Source organism: Photinus pyralis, unplaced genomic scaffold (genome assembly GCF_008802855.1).
Source record: "Photinus pyralis isolate 1611_PpyrPB1 unplaced genomic scaffold, Ppyr1.3 Ppyr1.4_LG10, whole genome shotgun sequence".
Classification (NCBI taxonomy): Eukaryota; Metazoa; Arthropoda; class Insecta; order Coleoptera; family Lampyridae; genus Photinus; species Photinus pyralis.
The window spans coordinates 14,774,005-14,792,825 of NW_022170250.1; the positions used below are offsets into that span (position 1 = coordinate 14,774,005).

The window sequence follows — 18,821 nt, forward strand, 5'->3', positions numbered from 1 at the left end:
AAACATCGGATCAGAACAGCCAAAATCATCAGGAAAGCCTATCTGAAGACATACCAGGTAGTAACTCAAATGATGATGCACCAAGGAGGAACCCTGTGAGAAACAGAAAGCTTCCTGCTCGATATCTGGACTAATTTTCTTTTATTTTGTTTTCTTCCGTGGGGGAGAAATGTAGTATTAGTCGGCTGTGTGGCGAGATCACTTGTCACTTGTCAAACTTTGTAAAATCAGACACACACACACAAATATTGAATACCTACATACAAACAGACATTTATTACTTACAGACATACATTGTGTTCTTAAGTTTTAGTTGAAGTGTTCAGTTTACTTTGTTACATAAATAAATGTTAATTCGGTCTACCTCATATTCCCACAATATGCATGAGAAAATAACTTTTAATTTTATTGCCAAATGTAATGAGTACAAGTATGTACTACAATGGAAAAGATATCGCCTTTATTTTAATTGCTACAGATTTTTTTTGATCCGAGTCCGTATGCTTTGACCAATGGCGTACGCATTGTACCTATAATAAACGTAAAAGTATCCATAAATTTGTAGCAAATTGATGAAAAAGTTGGAAAGTAATATATGTACAACTTATTACAGATGCACGGAAGATTCTTTGTCGTCCCTCCGAGCTACCACTTGAAGCTAACGATGCTTGATAATCTGCCTGGGACATTCCTATATCAGAAATAGCCCACCATTCTATACTTGCATGGGGAAATGAAGTTGACCATTGTCACAAAAGGAGACGCGAAGCGTGGTTGGAAGGTTATCCATCCCCGTATTTTACTGGATAAAAATACTACAAACATTTCTACGCCTCTTCGTCTCGGTCTCATAGTATGTGAAAGTCGTACGCGTGTGTGGTGCCGAGTTGGACATTCTGGGTTACCATGGACATTTGTGCAGCAAGAATGCGGGTCGCATATCAAGGCATCACAATTTAAATTACTTTTTAAAGTCATTTCAAGACAAAATTGTGTACTACTTTATTATGTAAACAAATTTGCATACAAAAAATGTTTCTTGTACAATTGTCATTTTGTTAAATCTGTGTTGTGAAATATACAGTAAAGTATTTTGCAATGTAAACTAAAGTAGTACTATTACTTAGAATTCCCAAAGACGAAAAGATTCGTACCATATGGGTGGAAAATATGAAACAAGAATTCACTTCTACTGCTAATAACCAGCGATCAAAAAAGGATTGATGTCGAGTCACCTTTGGAAGTTCCATGTTAAATATGACTTCCCGTGTAAACAAAAATTCCAAAGGTGACTCGACAGCAACTCTTTTTTGACTCGTAGTAGTAAGTTATCCTCTCTAGACTTTGAAAAGATATGTTTTCTGATACCTAAATGCTTTGACGTCGTTGTTAATGTTCCATGCTGTGCTGACCATTTTTTCTACAACCAAAGGAATTATCACCGCATCTCTCCTCTTCAATCCCTTATCACGGTCGGTTATAGTTGCTTCTGTCTCGAAAACAGAGTATCAGTGGAGGGTAGGGTGACTGGAAGGTCTGGAAGGAACACCCTTGGCGAGTCAAAACTTTACGTCTGATTATTTAGAAAACAATGTGTCGGAGCAGAGTACTTACAAAGGCTTAAAGGATAGCCTGAACTCTGGTGAGGTCGAAATGAATCGCTCCTAAAACGAAGTGTCGGACGAGAGTTCTCATTGAAGGCGTGTGGAACATCTGGATGAGACATATCTATTGTCGATGTAAATATCTCGAAAATGGAGTGTCGGAGGATGGTATGTGCAATATTGCGGAGGCTTTCTGTAAGGATTTGATTCTTCTCACATTACTTATTTAATATGTGTGTCATATTCATTCATCATCTAGTGAAATAGCAATAAATTTTGCATGCTAGTAAACAACAATATTGAAAACAATTCGCTTATCTGTACAAGGATGCTCACAATTGTTTAAAATAATACGTTTGTATTGTATTTACTATACACAAATGTACCTACGATTGCCGTTTTAACGTTACGCCAATGAACTGTAGGCGGCCATGATTTGGGTGCCATAACAAACAAATGAGGGCTTCACTTTACGATGATAATTGTCACTCTTCACTCCTTCCTTCTCTAAGAAAACATCACAGTCAATGGTGAATACAGGAGAATATCAACAATTTACACGAGACCGCGATGGCTTTTGCAAATGGCCGGCAGTAGTTTCCTGTTCCAGTGGCGTACCTACCTTACAGTTGTAGAAGGATACAATTATAAAGAATTAATAATAAACATATTGCTTTATTGTTTATTGACCTTTAAACAAAATTAAAAAAGTGTCAAGTTACTGCAAACGCTCTCACAGATTGCTCAAACTTTTTACTTACAGACTGTTTACCAGTTTTTTGAAAGAGCCTTTGAATAATGTCTTTATTATTTCCAAAATGTTGTAACAAAACAGTTTCATGCTCCTCTAAGATTAAATTTTTCTTTTTTAATTCAACTAGCATTGTTCTTAAAACTGTAATCCGTTTCTTTTGTCGCCACACAATTTTCTGCAGTTTTCGCACTTTGCGGTTTGTTAAAACATCTCTTCTTTGTAATTCCGATACCTTCCTTTTCAATGATCTTTTACGAGGAGTATCTTGCAAGTGTTGAGAACAAACGGGAGTTGCTAGTGCCGATGTAGGAGATGGAGTATATTCTCTTCTAGAAGGGCCAGGTGTGACCAGAATGTCATTTTCTTCTTGTACACTTGTATAAATAGAATCAACAGATCTTTCCTTAAATTAAAAATAATTACGTACACACCTCCATTTTTTGTATTCCTAAAACTACTTATGTATTTTAATCGTGTAACGTTCAGTGTAGGAACAGCATTTGGTTGTAATCTCACTTTCAGCTTGGATGATCGATCAAATTGTTATTCACCAAAATGTCGAGAACATAAATAACTTATGCCTTTGGGTACCCATCCTTCCTTATTTACAAATCTGATCCAAGCATTTCTTATATGCACATCTTTCGGAAAGCTACATAAATATATATAGATAATACATGTACAGAATTAAATACTATTTGACTGCTTTTAATTGCTAGTCAATTATCAAACTTTACAAAGCAGCAGAGCAAAGCGATGCAAGCTTTATAGGGGAGTCAATAGTGTCCATCTAAAGGCGTGAACACAATAACTGCCAAACGCTCAGGCTGATTAGGTTCAAACTGTGCACATTTTACTTATATACCACATGTACAGAAAGTATATTAACACATTTTACACGAAAACAACCTAAACCCCCATGTGCCTACTCCGCCTATGACTTTTGTTTAACTAACCTCAAACTACACATTCCGATAAAAATTTGTAACTGTACATGTACTATATAAAAATAATATTGGTATCAATACTTACACATGAAATGTAATTCCCAAACTTTTATTTTTTTCCGTTTTGGAGCAACCACAAGCACAACAACTAACCAAAATGTCACTACAAAAGCCACAACAAAAATGAGTTATAAGTAGCTTTTGCAAATGGCCGACTTCCTCCGTCCCACTCTCTCTTGTATACAACTTGAGCAATGCTCCTTCCTGGTATTCTTAATTCATTGGTCAAGTCAAGGGACATAAACAAAAGAAATTCGGACAAATGGTACTCCTAAGATTTCTTTTATTGAATTATTGCAATCTTTTTTTACCATTTAAGAAATTAAATAATTGTGATTAGGGTACCTTTAGGAATATGAACAAACATGCAATTTTTACTGATAATGTTTACTGTTGCAATATTAACTTGTGTGGGACAGGGTAGGTACTTCGTTCTGTTCAAGCCTAGCTGTTCCTTTAATTTGTTTTTTTAGGTTCAATATATAACAACCTAAAGTACTTTGAAATCATACATGCCGATCACTTGTCTCACCATGTAGTAAAGAGGGGCTTACAAGAAAGCGATCATCCCTTTAATACAATTAAAGAAGTCGCATTTAAAGCTTTGGGGAAGGATTTCAGAATTATCTTAACTCCGAAACGGGACGTGCTACATTCCAAATTTAAAGCGTACAGTGTTGACGGAGATGGAAAGCAAACGTCTGTGCATTTCGGTTAGTACTACTTGGTTATATGTTTGATAATAGATCTGCTTTATGCCATTTAAGTAATTTACTACAATAATCTTTAAATTTGGTAAGGAATATTAAAATGTTTATAAACATACAATGCGATCAAAAATGACTTGCTGTCTAAGTCGCCTTTGGAATTTTTGTTTGCATGGGAAGTCGTACTTAACTTGAACATCTAGCTCGACTCTTGACTCGACAGCAACTCATTTTTGGTCGCCCATTATTAGAGGTAGGCACACAATGCTGAAAACCATAATATCCAAAATAAAATTGAAATTGTTGTATAAACAAAAGAATCCGGTCAAATGCAGATGATTATTATGATTTATTATTATCTATTAAGGCCTGATGGTTGTACGTTGTACAATGTCAGTTTAAACTTCAGATTAGTTTAACTGAAAGATTTCAGAAACAAACAGAAGTTTAAACTGACATTGTACAACTGTGCCTCATGCCCGTTTGCACTGAGAAATTTATGCGGAGCTTAGCTTAAGGGTAGCTTAAAATCCATGGCAACCATTGTCGCAATAATCGTTGCCATTGTATTTATTTATAGATCACAACAATTTCTATCGAGGGCGTGTTTTTGGGGAAATGAAATCAGATGCTAATCTTCATATTGACAATGACGGGGTTATGACAGGCGCACTGCATCTTCCTGATGAGACTTATCACATTGAGGTACGTACAAAGAGATTTTCACAGCAGTTGTGTCCGTAGGGGTTTTTTATCAATCCGTTTAGTCTGGTGCATTTTCCATAGACCCCTTAATAGATGAACTAATAAACAAAATAGAAATGGTTAACCAATAACCAAGCAATATCAGTTAAAGTCCAGTGAATAGAGACAAAAAGAAGGGGGTTAATGTTATACCTAGACTAGAGAACTCAATTTCCTATAATTTACGTTTTTAAATTCTGCTTCTAGGACTGATAGCTCGACTGATAGTAACGAAGATATGCGCTTTTTTAAAAAATCGCATTTTCTGGAAATTTGTCAAACTTTCTTGCTCTTTTTCGGATCTTTGTTATAGTGTAGGGTTGCCATCCGTCCGGGTTTCCCCGGATTTGTCCTAGTTTAGGGGGCGTCCGGGCGGGGTTTCATTGGTAGTCTGGTTATAGCGGTTAGCAAGAGAGTGAGCAAAGTTTGTGCAATTGCCGTTTCAACATCCTTCAAAAACTTGTCAGTGAGCGGGTATTCAGTGATATTGTACACCTGAGATGTCCTCTAAAATTATGTCTGCTGCTGCTTTCACTACTCTCAGTCTTACCTCCGTGATCAGAGAATTTTATTCTGCTGAAACAGATGGATCGTCGTTTCTTTGAGATTGTCGACAATAAGGATATCTTCCCTGAAATCTCCATCAGCAAAAAGCATATCTCAGTAATAGTAGGGGAGCTAGCACGAAATCCACTGAACGAGAATGATCAAAATTTTAACCGATGGAGTTCCATTTTGCCCTATCAGAGTATGCTAAAATCGATCGTCTGCCGCCTCAGGTCATATGACTTAAGGCGCTGCGGGTACTTCTTGCGGTACCAATTCTGAAAGGTTGTTTTTCGAGAAAATAAGTTATACACCAAATGAAAACGTTGATAATAGCTCTTAAAAAAATATTTAAAAAAATCGCGCACATTTGATAACTCCGTAAAAAAACAATTCTTAGTCGGTTTTTCACGAACTTTCTACGGATATAACTAGGTTACCGTTGGATGAATGAAGCTGATTTTTTTTACAGACTGATGATAGGTACTAATAAGGACTTAACGGTGTTTGGTTTTTAAATTTTTTGTCTAATTACAATATTATCTTATTATCTTAACACTATAACATATCTTATAATTAGAGAAAAAATTCAAAAAAGAAACACTCTCATAGTCATTGGCTGTACCTACCATTAGTCTATAAAAAAAATCAGCTTCATTCATCCAACGGTAACCTAGTTATATCCGTTGAAAGTTCGTCAAAAACCGACTAAGAATTGTTTTTTTACGGAGTTATCAAATGTGTGCGATTTTTTTAAATATTTTTTTAAGAGCTATTATCAACGTTTTCATTTGGTGTATAACTTATTTTCTCGAAAAACAACCTTTCAGAATTGGTACCGCAAGAAGTACCCGCAGCGCCTTAAGTCATATGACCTGAGGCGGCAGACGATCGATTTTAGCATACTCTGATAGGGCAAAATGGAACTCCATCGGTTAAAATTTTGATCATTCTCGTTCAGTGGATTTCGTGCGACCTCCCCTACTATAACTATCAGTCTAGAAACAAAATTTAGGAAATTTAATTATCTAGAACATTGAATAGAACTCTTTTGTAGCATATCAATTGATTTTATTTAAAAATGTATATAAATTATTTCAAACATTAAAAAAAAATTAAAAGATTTAGGAGAGGAAGAAAATTTTAGTAGCTCAAATGCACCGAAACGAAGTAATAAGCATAAATCCTCCCGTAAATCTAAAGAAAGTACCGATTTTTTTCGATTTTTTCAATATGGAGGCGGGCGCGAAGGGGGAAGAATTTTGCATTTTGCTAAGACAACTCTTCTCGTGATAAGTTTATACAGTGAGTTTTTTTTAAATGCGAACATAGGAGTTTGCATGCAATGTAATTTCCCTATGTTCGATTGTAAAAAAAACACATCAATCTATGAGTTGTGCGCGGTTCACATTCCCAAAACGCCCAACTTATGTGACTATGAACAGCAACTCTATAGTCTTTATGATGAAGAGCGCTCGGTAAGATTTTTTTAAAGAAGTCATGTGAGGCCATAGCAACTTTAGGAAACATTTTTCTTAAACTTACGATAACTTGACCTCACAGGCCACGCACTGACACCACAACTCATTGTGAACCAACCTTCAATTCTTTGTAGGTCATGTGCACCTGGTATTCTACTAATTTGATCTATTCAATACATAAATGAAGAAAATAAGAAAATAAATAGCTCAAACAATTACAATAAATGTTATAAGTGTCCTCCTTGACATTCTAAGCAATAACTTAACCGATTTCGTAATTAAATTGGACGGCGGTATTTTTAAAAATGTGACAGCTGTCAATTGTATCTACTACTCATTTGAACTACTCAATAAATTGATGTGTTTTTTTTTAAAAATCGAACATAGGGAAATTACATTGCATGCAAACTCCTATGTTCACATTAAAAAAAAAATTCACTGTATGTTGTTAAACTAACAACTAAAAGAAACGTTAAAATTTTTGTGCTGACTATTGACAACATTATGAACATTTATGAACAATCTCGTGCACTAACCTTGGCCAAAACCCCTCCCACTTAAAAATAAAGAAATTACATTTTTTGGAAGTTTTTTTATGGTACCCACCTCGGTACCCACAATTATAAAAATTTTGCTACCAATCTAATTTGTGGTAAGTTGCGTACCTTTGTATGGTCAAGGGGGCAACTACTAGTTTTCATTACATATTAGAGTACACTTTTTTGGATATAGCAGGATAAAGAACTTTTTACAAAGAGAGATTCACGTAGCTCATTCGTTAGAAATTGTTGAACTTGCATTTGAAGTAGAAATTTGGTCCACACTTCATAGCGAGCTTCACAGCCACAATCGACCATCGCGGATGAAATAATTTCACTGCTTCCGTAAATACTGGAACCAGTATTTCTTAAAAACCTTAAAGTCTAAGGAATTTTTTGAGGGGCTGCTGAAAGTCTTGAAAGTTTGCAGGGCTCTTGCGATTTTTTAAAATTACCAGTCAAAAACTTCAGTTTTTCGAATTATAACCACTATATATTTCTGAATGCAGCAATCGTTTTATTTGGAATCTCATTCGAATCAAATGTCAAACAGGGTTACAGTGTTCATATCTTAGAGTATGAACTTTCCTTCTCTAAGGTTCATATGATTTCGTCCAATTTCCACTATGGATCATTATCCAAATTATCTTGTTTTTGATTTGTTTGTTCAAGTTGAAATATATACCTACTTCTTCTGGGAATGACGCCGAAAGCAAAATTTAATGGATTAATCATGGGAAGGTAGTCAGGTCTGTTGTGAGAACTAAACCCATAACAGGAGAAGAAGAAGTAGGAATGAATATTTTTGGAAAACCTGTTTGCAGATGTTATCAACTTGATCCTTTGCAGTACTATACCGCTCCGGGCTGGGCATTTGATGCAATGTTGAAGATTACAGGAATTAGATTAAAACTTTTAACTGATTGAGAAAGGAATTAGAGGAGGTGTCCCCAGTCCCCAATGCACTACTTGTTATGCCAAAGCTAACAATAAATAGACGAGTATGTATGAAGGATACAATCCTAACATTTCGATGTAAATTCACTTTATGGAAGAACAATGTGTGAATCTTTAGGAGATTCTGGCTTTGTAGATAACTTTGAGTTGTTAGATTATATGAAATAATTCGGACGACTCAGACATCGGTTACATTTTAGAATGTGATTTAGACTATCCAAGAGAATTGCATGAGACGCCTAGTGATCTCCCCCTAGCTCCTGAGCACATGTCTCCCCCAGGATCTAAAATTAAGAAATTATTGCTCACGCTGTACCCCAAAACGGAATAATGTCGTGCACTATTGAACTTATTTCAATTCATCATGTCCTACGCTTTAAACAGTCACAGTGGTTCAGAAAGTATAACGATTTGAACACGTCTATGCGAAAATAATCGAGAAACGAATTCAAGATACATTTTTTCAAACTAATGGTGAACTGTCTATTTCGAAAATTAGTGGAAAATGTAAGAAAGTATAAAGACTTGCGCTTGGTGACTAAATGGGAAGGACGCTATTGAGCAGGAGCGTGTATTGCGAAACCGAATTTCCATAGCTGAGCTATATTCGATCACAGATTATTCGATGATGATCACCAGCGCACCGCTTAGTATTCCTCAACAAATCCATATACGCCGCTTTTTACAAAACATTTAAAAAGAGCTGTTATGGACGTCTGGTGCGCCGAAAATTATGAGGTGGTTAATCATATACTGCAAAAATTTATGGAGAAACTGCGTGCCTAATTTTTAGGCGAACCAGTGAACCGAATTTGTTGAAATGTTTAGTGTAGTAAACTAATAAAACTACACAAAATGAACAATTTTGAAAAAAAAATTTCAATTGGTTTGGGAATTACAGTCAAAAAACTAAACTTTTTTTCAAAAAAACTTCAATATGTAAGTTTAATCGCCTACATTACGAAAATGGAACATGGCGTTTCGTTTTCCTGAAATTTAGGAACGCAAATTCTAATAATTAAAGGTTCACTCCTTCGCTCCTATCTCCATAATAAATTTTAACATTGTCCAATGTTCATATGGAGATACACGTTGCACTCATATTACACAGAAATACCCACCTACTTCCCATATAAAATACAATTTCACTTTATATTCATTTATACCTATGTACCATAGTATTGCTTATTCAATATTTTTTATACAGGGTGTTTTTTTAAAGATGGGCCATAGAAACTACACACCTAGCATAACGCAATGTAAAGGCGTTGAGTTATTTAAAATGGGCCATAGGGAAATTTTGTTCTCAAATCTTGTCCTTGCGTTTAGTTATTTCACTGACAGTTCTGATAGTTGTTTGATTCAGGTTCCCGATCCTTGAGAATTCGTATTTCCGTCAAAAAAGTAAAAGATCCAATATCAACCTTCTTTTTACCGATTGAAATAAATTTTGTAGTAATCTTGATGATGTGTAAATAAACACATTGCAGATGGTGGCCTAAAAAAATTAAGTTAAGACTACCCTTAATTAAAATTAATGTAATTAATATTTCTGTCTGCGCATGCGTACTCTCTTACATCGATGCTTAATGGATTATTAATCTTTTCGAAATACAACTAACATCACCAGTACAGCAAAATGCATTGCTCTTCTGTTTTTTCCATAGCATTAATTTCATAAAAATAATTTTTTCACAGCCTTCTTGGAGGCACCTTTCAGATGGGAATAATAAAACCATGATTGTATATAAAGGTTCAGACGTGAAGTTAAGTTGGGATCAGTCAAATTATAACGATGACGTGATGGGCCCGAAAATTTGCGGGTACATAAAAGAAGGAAGTGAATTAGAGAGTGACGCAGAAAACGAAGTTGAAAATGTTTGGAAGTCAAATACGCACAGGGAAAAACGCCAAGTAGATCATTATGAGTATACACCAACGAAAACCCGATGTCCATTACTGTTGGTAGCGGATTATCGATTCTTTCAAGAAATGGGGGCGAGCAACACCAAAACTACAATTAATTATTTAGTAAGGCTTTTGAAACGCTTTTGATCGCCTAGAATTTTTTTTCTCAGATCAGTCTCATTGATCGCGTCCACAAGATATACAACGATACAATCTGGCACGATCGTCAAGAATTGGATGGGTTTAAAGGTATGGGATTTGTGATTAAGAAAATTGTTGTCCATAGCGAGCCTACGCGGGTGAGAGGTGGGGAGGCTCATTATAATATGGTTCGCGAAAAGTGGGACGTACGAAATTTGCTGGAGGTAATTCTCTCGTTTACTTGTTGTGTTACTCAATTTTCTGTTATTTTAAACTTGAAGGTGTTTTCGCGAAATAAAGAATACGAGGACTTTTGTTTAGCACATTTATTTACGCATCAAACGTTTAGTGCGAGAGATTCAGTAGTATTGGGCCTAGCTTATATTGCATCTCCTCAAGATAGAAGGCATGGCGGAATTTGTACTAAGGGTTAATATTTTTTTAGATTTTTTTTGCTTTTCTTTGTGTCATGCTAATTAGACTTAAATGTTGCTACTAATTTAACCTTCAGATGCTTAGATTATTTGTTGAAAAATTGATTTTGGAGAAAAAGTTAATTTCTCTCGATGGAAAAAAAACAACTCACTCTGTACATACTTTTCTGTATTTGATTAAACATTTTGCGAATGTGATTATTATTTATCTGAAGGTTAAACACTGACTGCTTTCGATTCGTTCTTAATGTGGTGTAGGTTTTCAGTCGTGAATATAGCCATAAGGACTTTTGCTTGGCTCATCTTTTCACTGACCTAAAATTTGAAGGAGGCATATTAGGTCTTGCTTATGTTGGATCTCCTAGACGCAACTCTGTCGGCGGTATTTGCACACCAGGTATGGGGTTCTCTGACTGATAATTTTCTTTTTTCTTGTTTTAACATTAATGCACCTTTCCTTTTTTGGTATCAATTTCACAAATTTCAAATTTCACTTAACTTAAAAATGATAATGCTGATAAGCAAAAATATGAGAAATATGTACATTACAAAAATTGCAGCAGTCTTTTTGCAATATTGCATTTTATAGATTAATCTATTTTTATTGCGGTCATCTAGGTTTCCAAGGTGGACAAAAGATGGCAGGATTGTTTAAAACGACCATTTCTTGGTTATGTGGATATTTTTATTAGTTCCAAATATTTTTAATTTCAAATAACACACAAACAATTTTAAAAAAACGTGAAAATATGAATAAAACAAATAAGTCATATAATATATAAATAAATAATACAGACAACCAAGAAATTGTCTGTAATAAAATTATTTTAATGTATAAAATGTAATATAATAGTATTTTATATAATATAACAAGTGTTACATCAAAATTTAGTAAATTTTGCGCTCATTTCAAAAACTCCAAAATATATAGGGTGGTCCGTATGAAAAATATAGTTTAGGGTCGTATTAAAAAGCACCCTATATAAAAACGGTGTATCGCGATGGATTCCACATAAAAAAGTGCCCTAAGAAAGATTTTTCCAAAATCAATTATCTTTAATAGTAAGAAAGTTATGGGGCATTAAAGAAATCGACCCTTACGGCCAAACGATTAGAGGTAGCTGAATTCTGTTTGGGCCGTTGATTTCCTCTTTAAAATTCAGCTTCAGACACCTACATCCATTTTTTTCTATTCCTTAAAATAAAGGGTGTTGCCATAAGAATGTGTCCAATTTGGGCCACTCTGTACAGTAAATTTAAATTGAAATGACCTCAATTTTTAACTCTAAATAACGTCATCTCTCAAATTTGAATAATACAGTAGATACATACATACATACATACAGGATGTCCATTGTTCGAGTGCCATTATGGGGATCTCGCTTATCTTAAAATATAAAATGTGGGTTAAATGAGGGCAATGTTTCGAATTTTCGTGCATAATAATCACGAACTTATGAATTAAGATGGACTGCTAATGCTGAATTGACAAATGACACCTACATGGGGGCCGCCATGATGTGCACTTACTTGGCGCGAAATTCAAATCAACTAATAAGCAAGCATTAACCTCACGTTAAAACTCTATTTTTTCTTATAGCCGCCATTTTTGATTTTGACAGTTTGAGATTATGTTTTCTTTTCTCTTTACAACGATGTATCTTACATGGTGGTTCAGTATTACATTTTTCCTAAAAACACAATTTTTCATATCTTGCGAAGAGTGGTTTTGAAAAAAAAAGTTCTTTTGTTGTGAACAAAAGTTTGACAGTTTAACGTCTATCTGTCTGGTTGCGGCGTTGGCATGGAACTCTGTTCGTTTGTCAGTATGTTTTTCTATTGTGTATGATGAAGGACATGATGTAGTGTGGGTAGGCAGGTGGCGGATCTTATGTATTTTGGCTTATAGGAATAGTAAATATATGTTTTACCTTGCGTTAGAATCTCTGGTAATTTGCGAGCTCCTAGCGAGTTTATAATTTTGCGGTGTCTGTCCGTACGTCCGTTAGTACTGTACAGGATATTAATTTGTACGTTAGAATTAATAGTTATTTTAGTTATTCGTTTGAGAATGAACGCCACTTGTAAACTTTAAAATTACGCCCGTGGACTAATGTTGATAAGGTTTGATGTTCAGGTGACATGCGTGTTTGGTTTGGTTTGGTTATTAGAGAGCTCATTTTGATTTGTTGTTGCGTCGCGGTTAAGACTACTTAAATCCTGTGGGTTGCGGCTGGGACAAAATTGTTAATTTTGGTAACGCGCTGCCTGGTTTTAGGTAAGGGGCTGTTAGGTTTGTAGAGAGATTTTTTTTGTTTATGCAATGTTATTTTAGTTTTCTTGTTCACGGCCGGCAATAAAATCAGTTTTGGGCTTTTTGGCATTGTGGTTTTACTCACCCACCCTAAGCTCTGGTACAGTACGATATCTCGATAACGAATGGGTCGATTACGATGAAATTTTGTAGGTGGATTCTTTATCGAATTTGTATCGTTCGTGAATTGACAATATAGCCCAAAAAATAAGGAAGGCCCTTCTGACATCTCTGTGAGTTGTGAACCGAATTGCATGAAATTCAATATGGGTATAGCTTCAGCCATATAAAACGCAATTCCAAAAGTTGAGCTTGATCGATCAACATTTACAGTGCCCTTTTCGCATCTCGACTATTTACAAACCAGATTGCAAACTTTCTATTTATGAAAGCATTTAAATGAAATTTGATACATAGCCACTTGGAATAAAAGCAAATTTAACACCAGTTTCAAAATTGGGTTTTGTGCATGATGTGCAGTGCCAATTTTCTTATTTATGGAAGCAATAAATGAAATTTGATACATGTACATTTTAAATAAAAGCAAAACTAACACCAAGTTCAAAATTTGGTTTTGCACATAGCCATACCCAGGAGCTCGTTTTCTATATTTGTTTATACATTTATTTGATCAATATTTTTTGCTAAATGTTGATGCAGAGATGTAAATTGTTTATATCAGAAGTTGTGTATATGGTCTACGTCTGGTGCTTTCCAGTTACGTACTTTTTGTATTACTAGCTTGAGCTCGTTCTGCATTAATCCATGTTGCTGTGTCGTTATGTTGTTTTGTGAGTGATCATATGTTTTCCCAATTGGCAAAGAAAAGCAAAGCTATAGCCGATTGGTAGAGGCCTATAAAGTAAACCTAAGGCGACCTGGCTACCTATATAAGAAGGATATTAGGAGGCGTCAGAGAAAAGCATGGAAGAGTTTTTGCTGTTCTGCATCCTGCCTAAATAAAATTCTAACGAAAAGTTCATACTTATAACTCTAGCCTCAAACGAGAGGACGGTTTCTACATAGACAACCTCTCAGAGATAGCTGAGGTACCAAAAGACGCCCACTTTCCCGGAGATTGTAAACAATAAATTAGTTCTTCAAAATTGTCTTATCTATTCACAGGAGTTACTTCTTAACACTCAAATGTGTTTGAAAAACAAATTTAAGTTAGTTGTCTATTATAGTGGAAGCATTTCAAGAAATAACACTTGAGCACTTCCAGTGCTAAACATAAAAAATAATGATCTTAAAACCTGGTTCACACCTAGCTATTTGTCCTTTTCTCTCTCTATCTCTCTCTGTTCATCCATTAGCCAATCAACAAACGGTAAACTTGCAATCTTTCTTAATCATTTTGAATTATGAAAGAAATTTCAAAAACATGTTCATTTTGAATAACGCTTATTAATCATTTGCTGTGCATGTATTAACATTTAAAAGTCATAGTAATTTTGCTGTTGTTATCACAAGTCCACTTTCAGAGTACTTTAAAAATGGTTACACTTTGTATTTAAATTCGGGACTAAGCTCAAGTCGGAACCATTACGGGCAACGTGTAATTACTCGCGAAGCAGACTTGGTTACTGCACACGAATTTGGTCATAATTGGGGCTCTGAACATGATCCCGACATACCAGAATGCTCTCCAAGTGCTAGTCAAGGTGGTTCGTACCTCATGTATACGTACAGTGTCAGTGGGTATGATGTAAATAACAAAGTAAGTAAATACAAATACATCATGTAGAAACAGTTTAATGGATTTGTTTTTAGAGGTTTTCACCATGCAGCTTGAGGTCCATTCGTAAAGTACTGCAAGCTAAATCGGAGAGGTGTTTTTCGCAACCAGAGGAAAGTTTTTGTGGAAATTTGAGAGTAGAGGGCGATGAGGAGTGTGATGCTGGACTGTTGGGCACCGAAGACAATGATCCCTGTTGCGATAAGGATTGTAAGCTTCGTAGAATTCAAGGAGCTGTTTGCAGGTTTTCCGTTCAGCCTAATTATTTCTTCTACAATTAATCGCTATTTTAGTGACAAGAACTCTCCGTGCTGCCAGAACTGTCAGTACATGACAAAGGGCGTAGAATGTAGGAAGGCCCAATATACAACATGTGAACGGGAATCAAATTGTACTGGAATGCATGCAGAGTGCCCTCGAAGTCCCCCTATGCCAGATGGAACAGATTGCCAGGAGAGAGGAAAATGTAGGGGTGGTAAATGTACCCCATATTGTGAAACACAAGGACTTCAAAGTTGTATGTGTGATATAAGTAAGTATTTTTCACTTTCTTCATTTGTACTGTTCAAAATCAATCAGCATTCCAGCATATACTCACACCTCGACTCACACCATGTTAATGAGTCATTTTTTTGCAGTTGAGAATGCGTGTAGAAGGTGTTGTCGTACAAGTATGAATGAAACCTGCTTCCCTATTGAACCGCCAGATATACTACCAGATGGAACACCTTGTATCCAAGGATTTTGTAACAAGGTATTTTGAGGGACACTTCAATATTAGTTTGAGTTACATAAGCATAAGAAATAGAACTGTAAACTTTTTAGCAAATTTTTTTAGTCAAATGTTCCTATAATTTGTGTTATTATTGAGATGTGTTAGTCCATTGATTTTAATTACAGGGAAGTTGTGAGAAAACTATACAAGACGTAGTGGAACGTTTTTGGGACATAATAGAAGACATAAATATAAATAAAGTTCTTCTGTTTCTCCGTGACAATATTGTGGGATCAGTTGTAATTATTACTGCACTGATATGGATTCCTGCAAGTTGTTTGGTAGGATATGTGGATCGAAAGCGAAGGAAGCAAGAAGAGCGATATTGGAGGTGGCAAAATAAAAATGACTTAATACACCCTTCAGATCCGCGAAGAGTTATTCATATACGAGTTCCACGTCCGAATCAACCTAGCAGTACTAGTTCTCAAAATGGTAATCATGCGTAATCATACTTTCTAAATTATATGTAAATTCATCTCATTTGTAAGTGTATTGTATTATATTTATGGTGTAATATGTTAGGTAGGTTGTAATTTTTTGTACAGTTGCATTTGTTGTGCACTTCTTGTATATGTCCTGTTTTGTTAATTATTACTAGTTAAAGCAATTAAAGATGTTTCCGTATTGAAGTAGGATTACTCCTCCAATTACCCAGATTAATTAGGACTGGACACAATTCGGATAATCACATCTGGATAATTGGATAAATCAAAAAGGCTACTTATTAAATACAGATTAAATGTACAACATACGACATTGACCCTTAAACTAGGGCTCCACCTGCAGTTTTGGAATGACAAAAAAATTTAATTCTTTATTATTAAAGAGGGGCTTGTTTTGTTCTTTTGGTAACATTAAAAAGCTTTCTGATCCCTGTCTGCATCCGAGTAAGCCCCTCGCGTTACCAGAACCGGGTTTCTGTTCTTTCAGCAAGCACCTGGCTTCGAACATATCCATTATGGCTCCGGAGAGCCTGTAAATTATCCTAGGGGTCCCACTGCCACTATATAATTTTGACTTGTCTTATATATACCTTCAGTTGTCAACTCTTGGGAATAAAACTAATTTTTGTCTAAATCGTCCACTCCGTTCCGTACAAAATACAAAATTAACAAACGTCAATTAAGCGCCTAGATATGGCAAAAAAAGCAAACCTGTTCTTATTTGTGGACGTTTAGAAGATAATGAAGAGTAAGCTTGCCGTACTACGCGTTGTTATAGAAGCTGCTCTTTACGCGATCTTAGTGGCGTTTACACTTTAGTTTACCCTGAGCGATTCACATACTCACGACTACAGTGCCCCCTATCCGTGACCACCTATTTTGTATGAAAAGCATAGGGCTAATAACAGTCCGTAGTGCTACAATATAGCACGTTCCCATCTCCAGATGAAGTATGATGCTTATGGACATACAGTACATGCTAGCCAAGCTCAAGGAGATTATGTATTGTTTTAATTGGTTTTAATACTTCAATTTAATCATGTGTCATGTGACATCAATGCGGTCAGAATCAAGGGTAGTATTATAGAAAAATGACGCAAACTAGTAAAGAGAGGCAATTAGTCCATAAGACCCCCTACTGCATCTGGAGGTGCGAACGCGCTATAGGAAAGTCATCTAACTTTCGAGTTGAAAGAACGAACCTTTTTCGGCACTCTTGCATCTCGGTAGCAGTCGGCTATGACCGGGTAGCATGAATAGGACCTACGTTGTGTATGCTACGCCTTTCTTTTATGTGTTGGGATATGAAAGATTGGTAGTATATTGCGCACACAAAAATAAAATAAAAAAACCTGACATAACACATGTATACAAAATACAAATACAAGAAATATATCAACATCAACATCGTAAATAGGAGAATAGAAATATCATGCATCAGGCACTGAATCAGACGCAAACAAATTTATAACAAGTTAAAAAGCCATTATGCAAATATAAATGACGAGAGCGTATTTTCCTCCTATTATAATAATATTAATGCTAGGACCAGGAAAAAATACCGGTAGGCACGAGATCCTTACTCCATTCTCTTTCAAATGAGCCGCCTATCGTCGAAGTCTCTACAGTTTAATGAAAAATAGTGGAGCGTATACAAATACGAACAAATTTTGAAATAGGCATTAGCTTTACTTTTATTCGAAGTGTCTTACATATGAAAAATGAAAAATTGTGCATTGTCTACATTAGAAATTTTATTTCATAAATAAAACATACAGGATGCGTTAACAGTAATTTTGAAACCGGTATTAGTTTTAGTTTCATTCAAGGTGCCTACATGATATTTCGATTAACTGCTTTCATAAATAAGAAAGTTGCAATTGCGCATGCGCAAAACCAAATTTTAAAACTGGTGTTAGATTTGCCTATGCCAAATGCCTATGTACCTATAAAATTTCATTTAAATGCCTTCATAAATAAGAAACTTGGCATTGCGCATGCGCAAAACAAAATTTTGAAAAGGTCGTTAATTGTACTTATATTCGTAGTGTTTACATATAAAGTTGCATTTAAATATCTTCATAAATAAAAAAGTTGTTATCGCACATGTGTTAAACCAAATTTTTGACACTGCGCATGCACCAACCAAAAAATATCAGTATGCACGGAATCCTTGGACCAAGCCCTTTCAAATGAGTCCTATATCGCCAAAATCGGTTCAGTGGTTTAGAAGGAGTAGTGTGACGGACGGACGGACGTCAAAGTGCAGCGAATAGCGATTTTTCACTTTGAGGAAAATACGCTAAAAACAAACGTAAGAGACATCATTTCAATGCAAGTGGAAAACACGATAAATTAAATCAGATAATCAAGTCAAATGCAGTGTTAAATCAACAACAACAAAACACAATGAAACGTACCTAAATATAAGTGGTAAATACGAGAAATTAATTCTAGTGCAAAACACAATAAACACGAAAATAGTTAAACCACTCATTCAGAGAAACTCCCTCCAAGGAATAGTTGAATCGAACATCAGGCACAGAATAACAGCACACTGCGATAATAAACTGGTATCACGAACACATAAATAAATATTTAATAAAACAATATAAAGGTTCGGATTCGAATACCGTTAATCGACGCTAACTTTTTCCCCGAGCTTTGTTGTGTAAATTCCCTGTTCTTTGACAGCTGCGAAAAGTGATTGCTGGCAGCATATTCAA

General features: G+C 35.4%; 1 protein-coding gene and 2 long non-coding RNA genes across 4 annotated transcripts; 1 reads left to right on the top strand and 2 right to left on the bottom strand.

The window, feature by feature from the left end:
• Positions 1-1,369: 1,369 nt before the first annotated feature.
• Positions 1,370-2,201, bottom strand: LOC116162152. Its single transcript, XR_004143501.1, has 2 exons — positions 1,995-2,201; positions 1,370-1,797 (listed from the first exon to the last, which is right to left on the bottom strand). It is a non-coding gene; the product is annotated as an uncharacterized LOC116162152 (long non-coding RNA).
• Positions 2,202-2,600: 399 nt separating this feature from the next.
• On the bottom strand, positions 2,601-3,454 carry LOC116161185. The gene is made up of 3 exons (XR_004143377.1): positions 3,391-3,454; positions 2,817-3,010; positions 2,601-2,761 (listed from the first exon to the last, which is right to left on the bottom strand). It is a non-coding gene; the product is annotated as an uncharacterized LOC116161185 (long non-coding RNA).
• A 72-nt stretch (positions 3,455-3,526) lies between these two features.
• Positions 3,527-16,281, top strand: LOC116161187 (ADAM 17-like protease). 2 transcript variants are annotated; one of them, XM_031474435.1, is made up of 11 exons: positions 3,527-3,785; positions 3,839-4,078; positions 4,653-4,777; positions 10,038-10,370; positions 10,418-10,612; positions 11,081-11,219; positions 14,621-14,856; positions 14,910-15,118; positions 15,168-15,406; positions 15,513-15,628; positions 15,775-16,281. In XM_031474435.1, the coding sequence occupies exons 1-11, from the start codon at positions 3,731-3,733 to the stop codon at positions 16,096-16,098; spliced, it is 2,211 nt and encodes a 736-aa protein (XP_031330295.1). In that variant the 5' UTR covers positions 3,527-3,730; the 3' UTR covers positions 16,099-16,281. The 2 variants fall into 2 exon arrangements, with proteins under 2 accessions (XP_031330295.1, XP_031330294.1); XM_031474434.1 differs by lacking the exon at positions 11,081-11,219 and adding an exon at positions 10,670-10,817 and having other exon boundaries at positions 3,528-3,785.
• Positions 16,282-18,821: the final 2,540 nt, after the last annotated feature.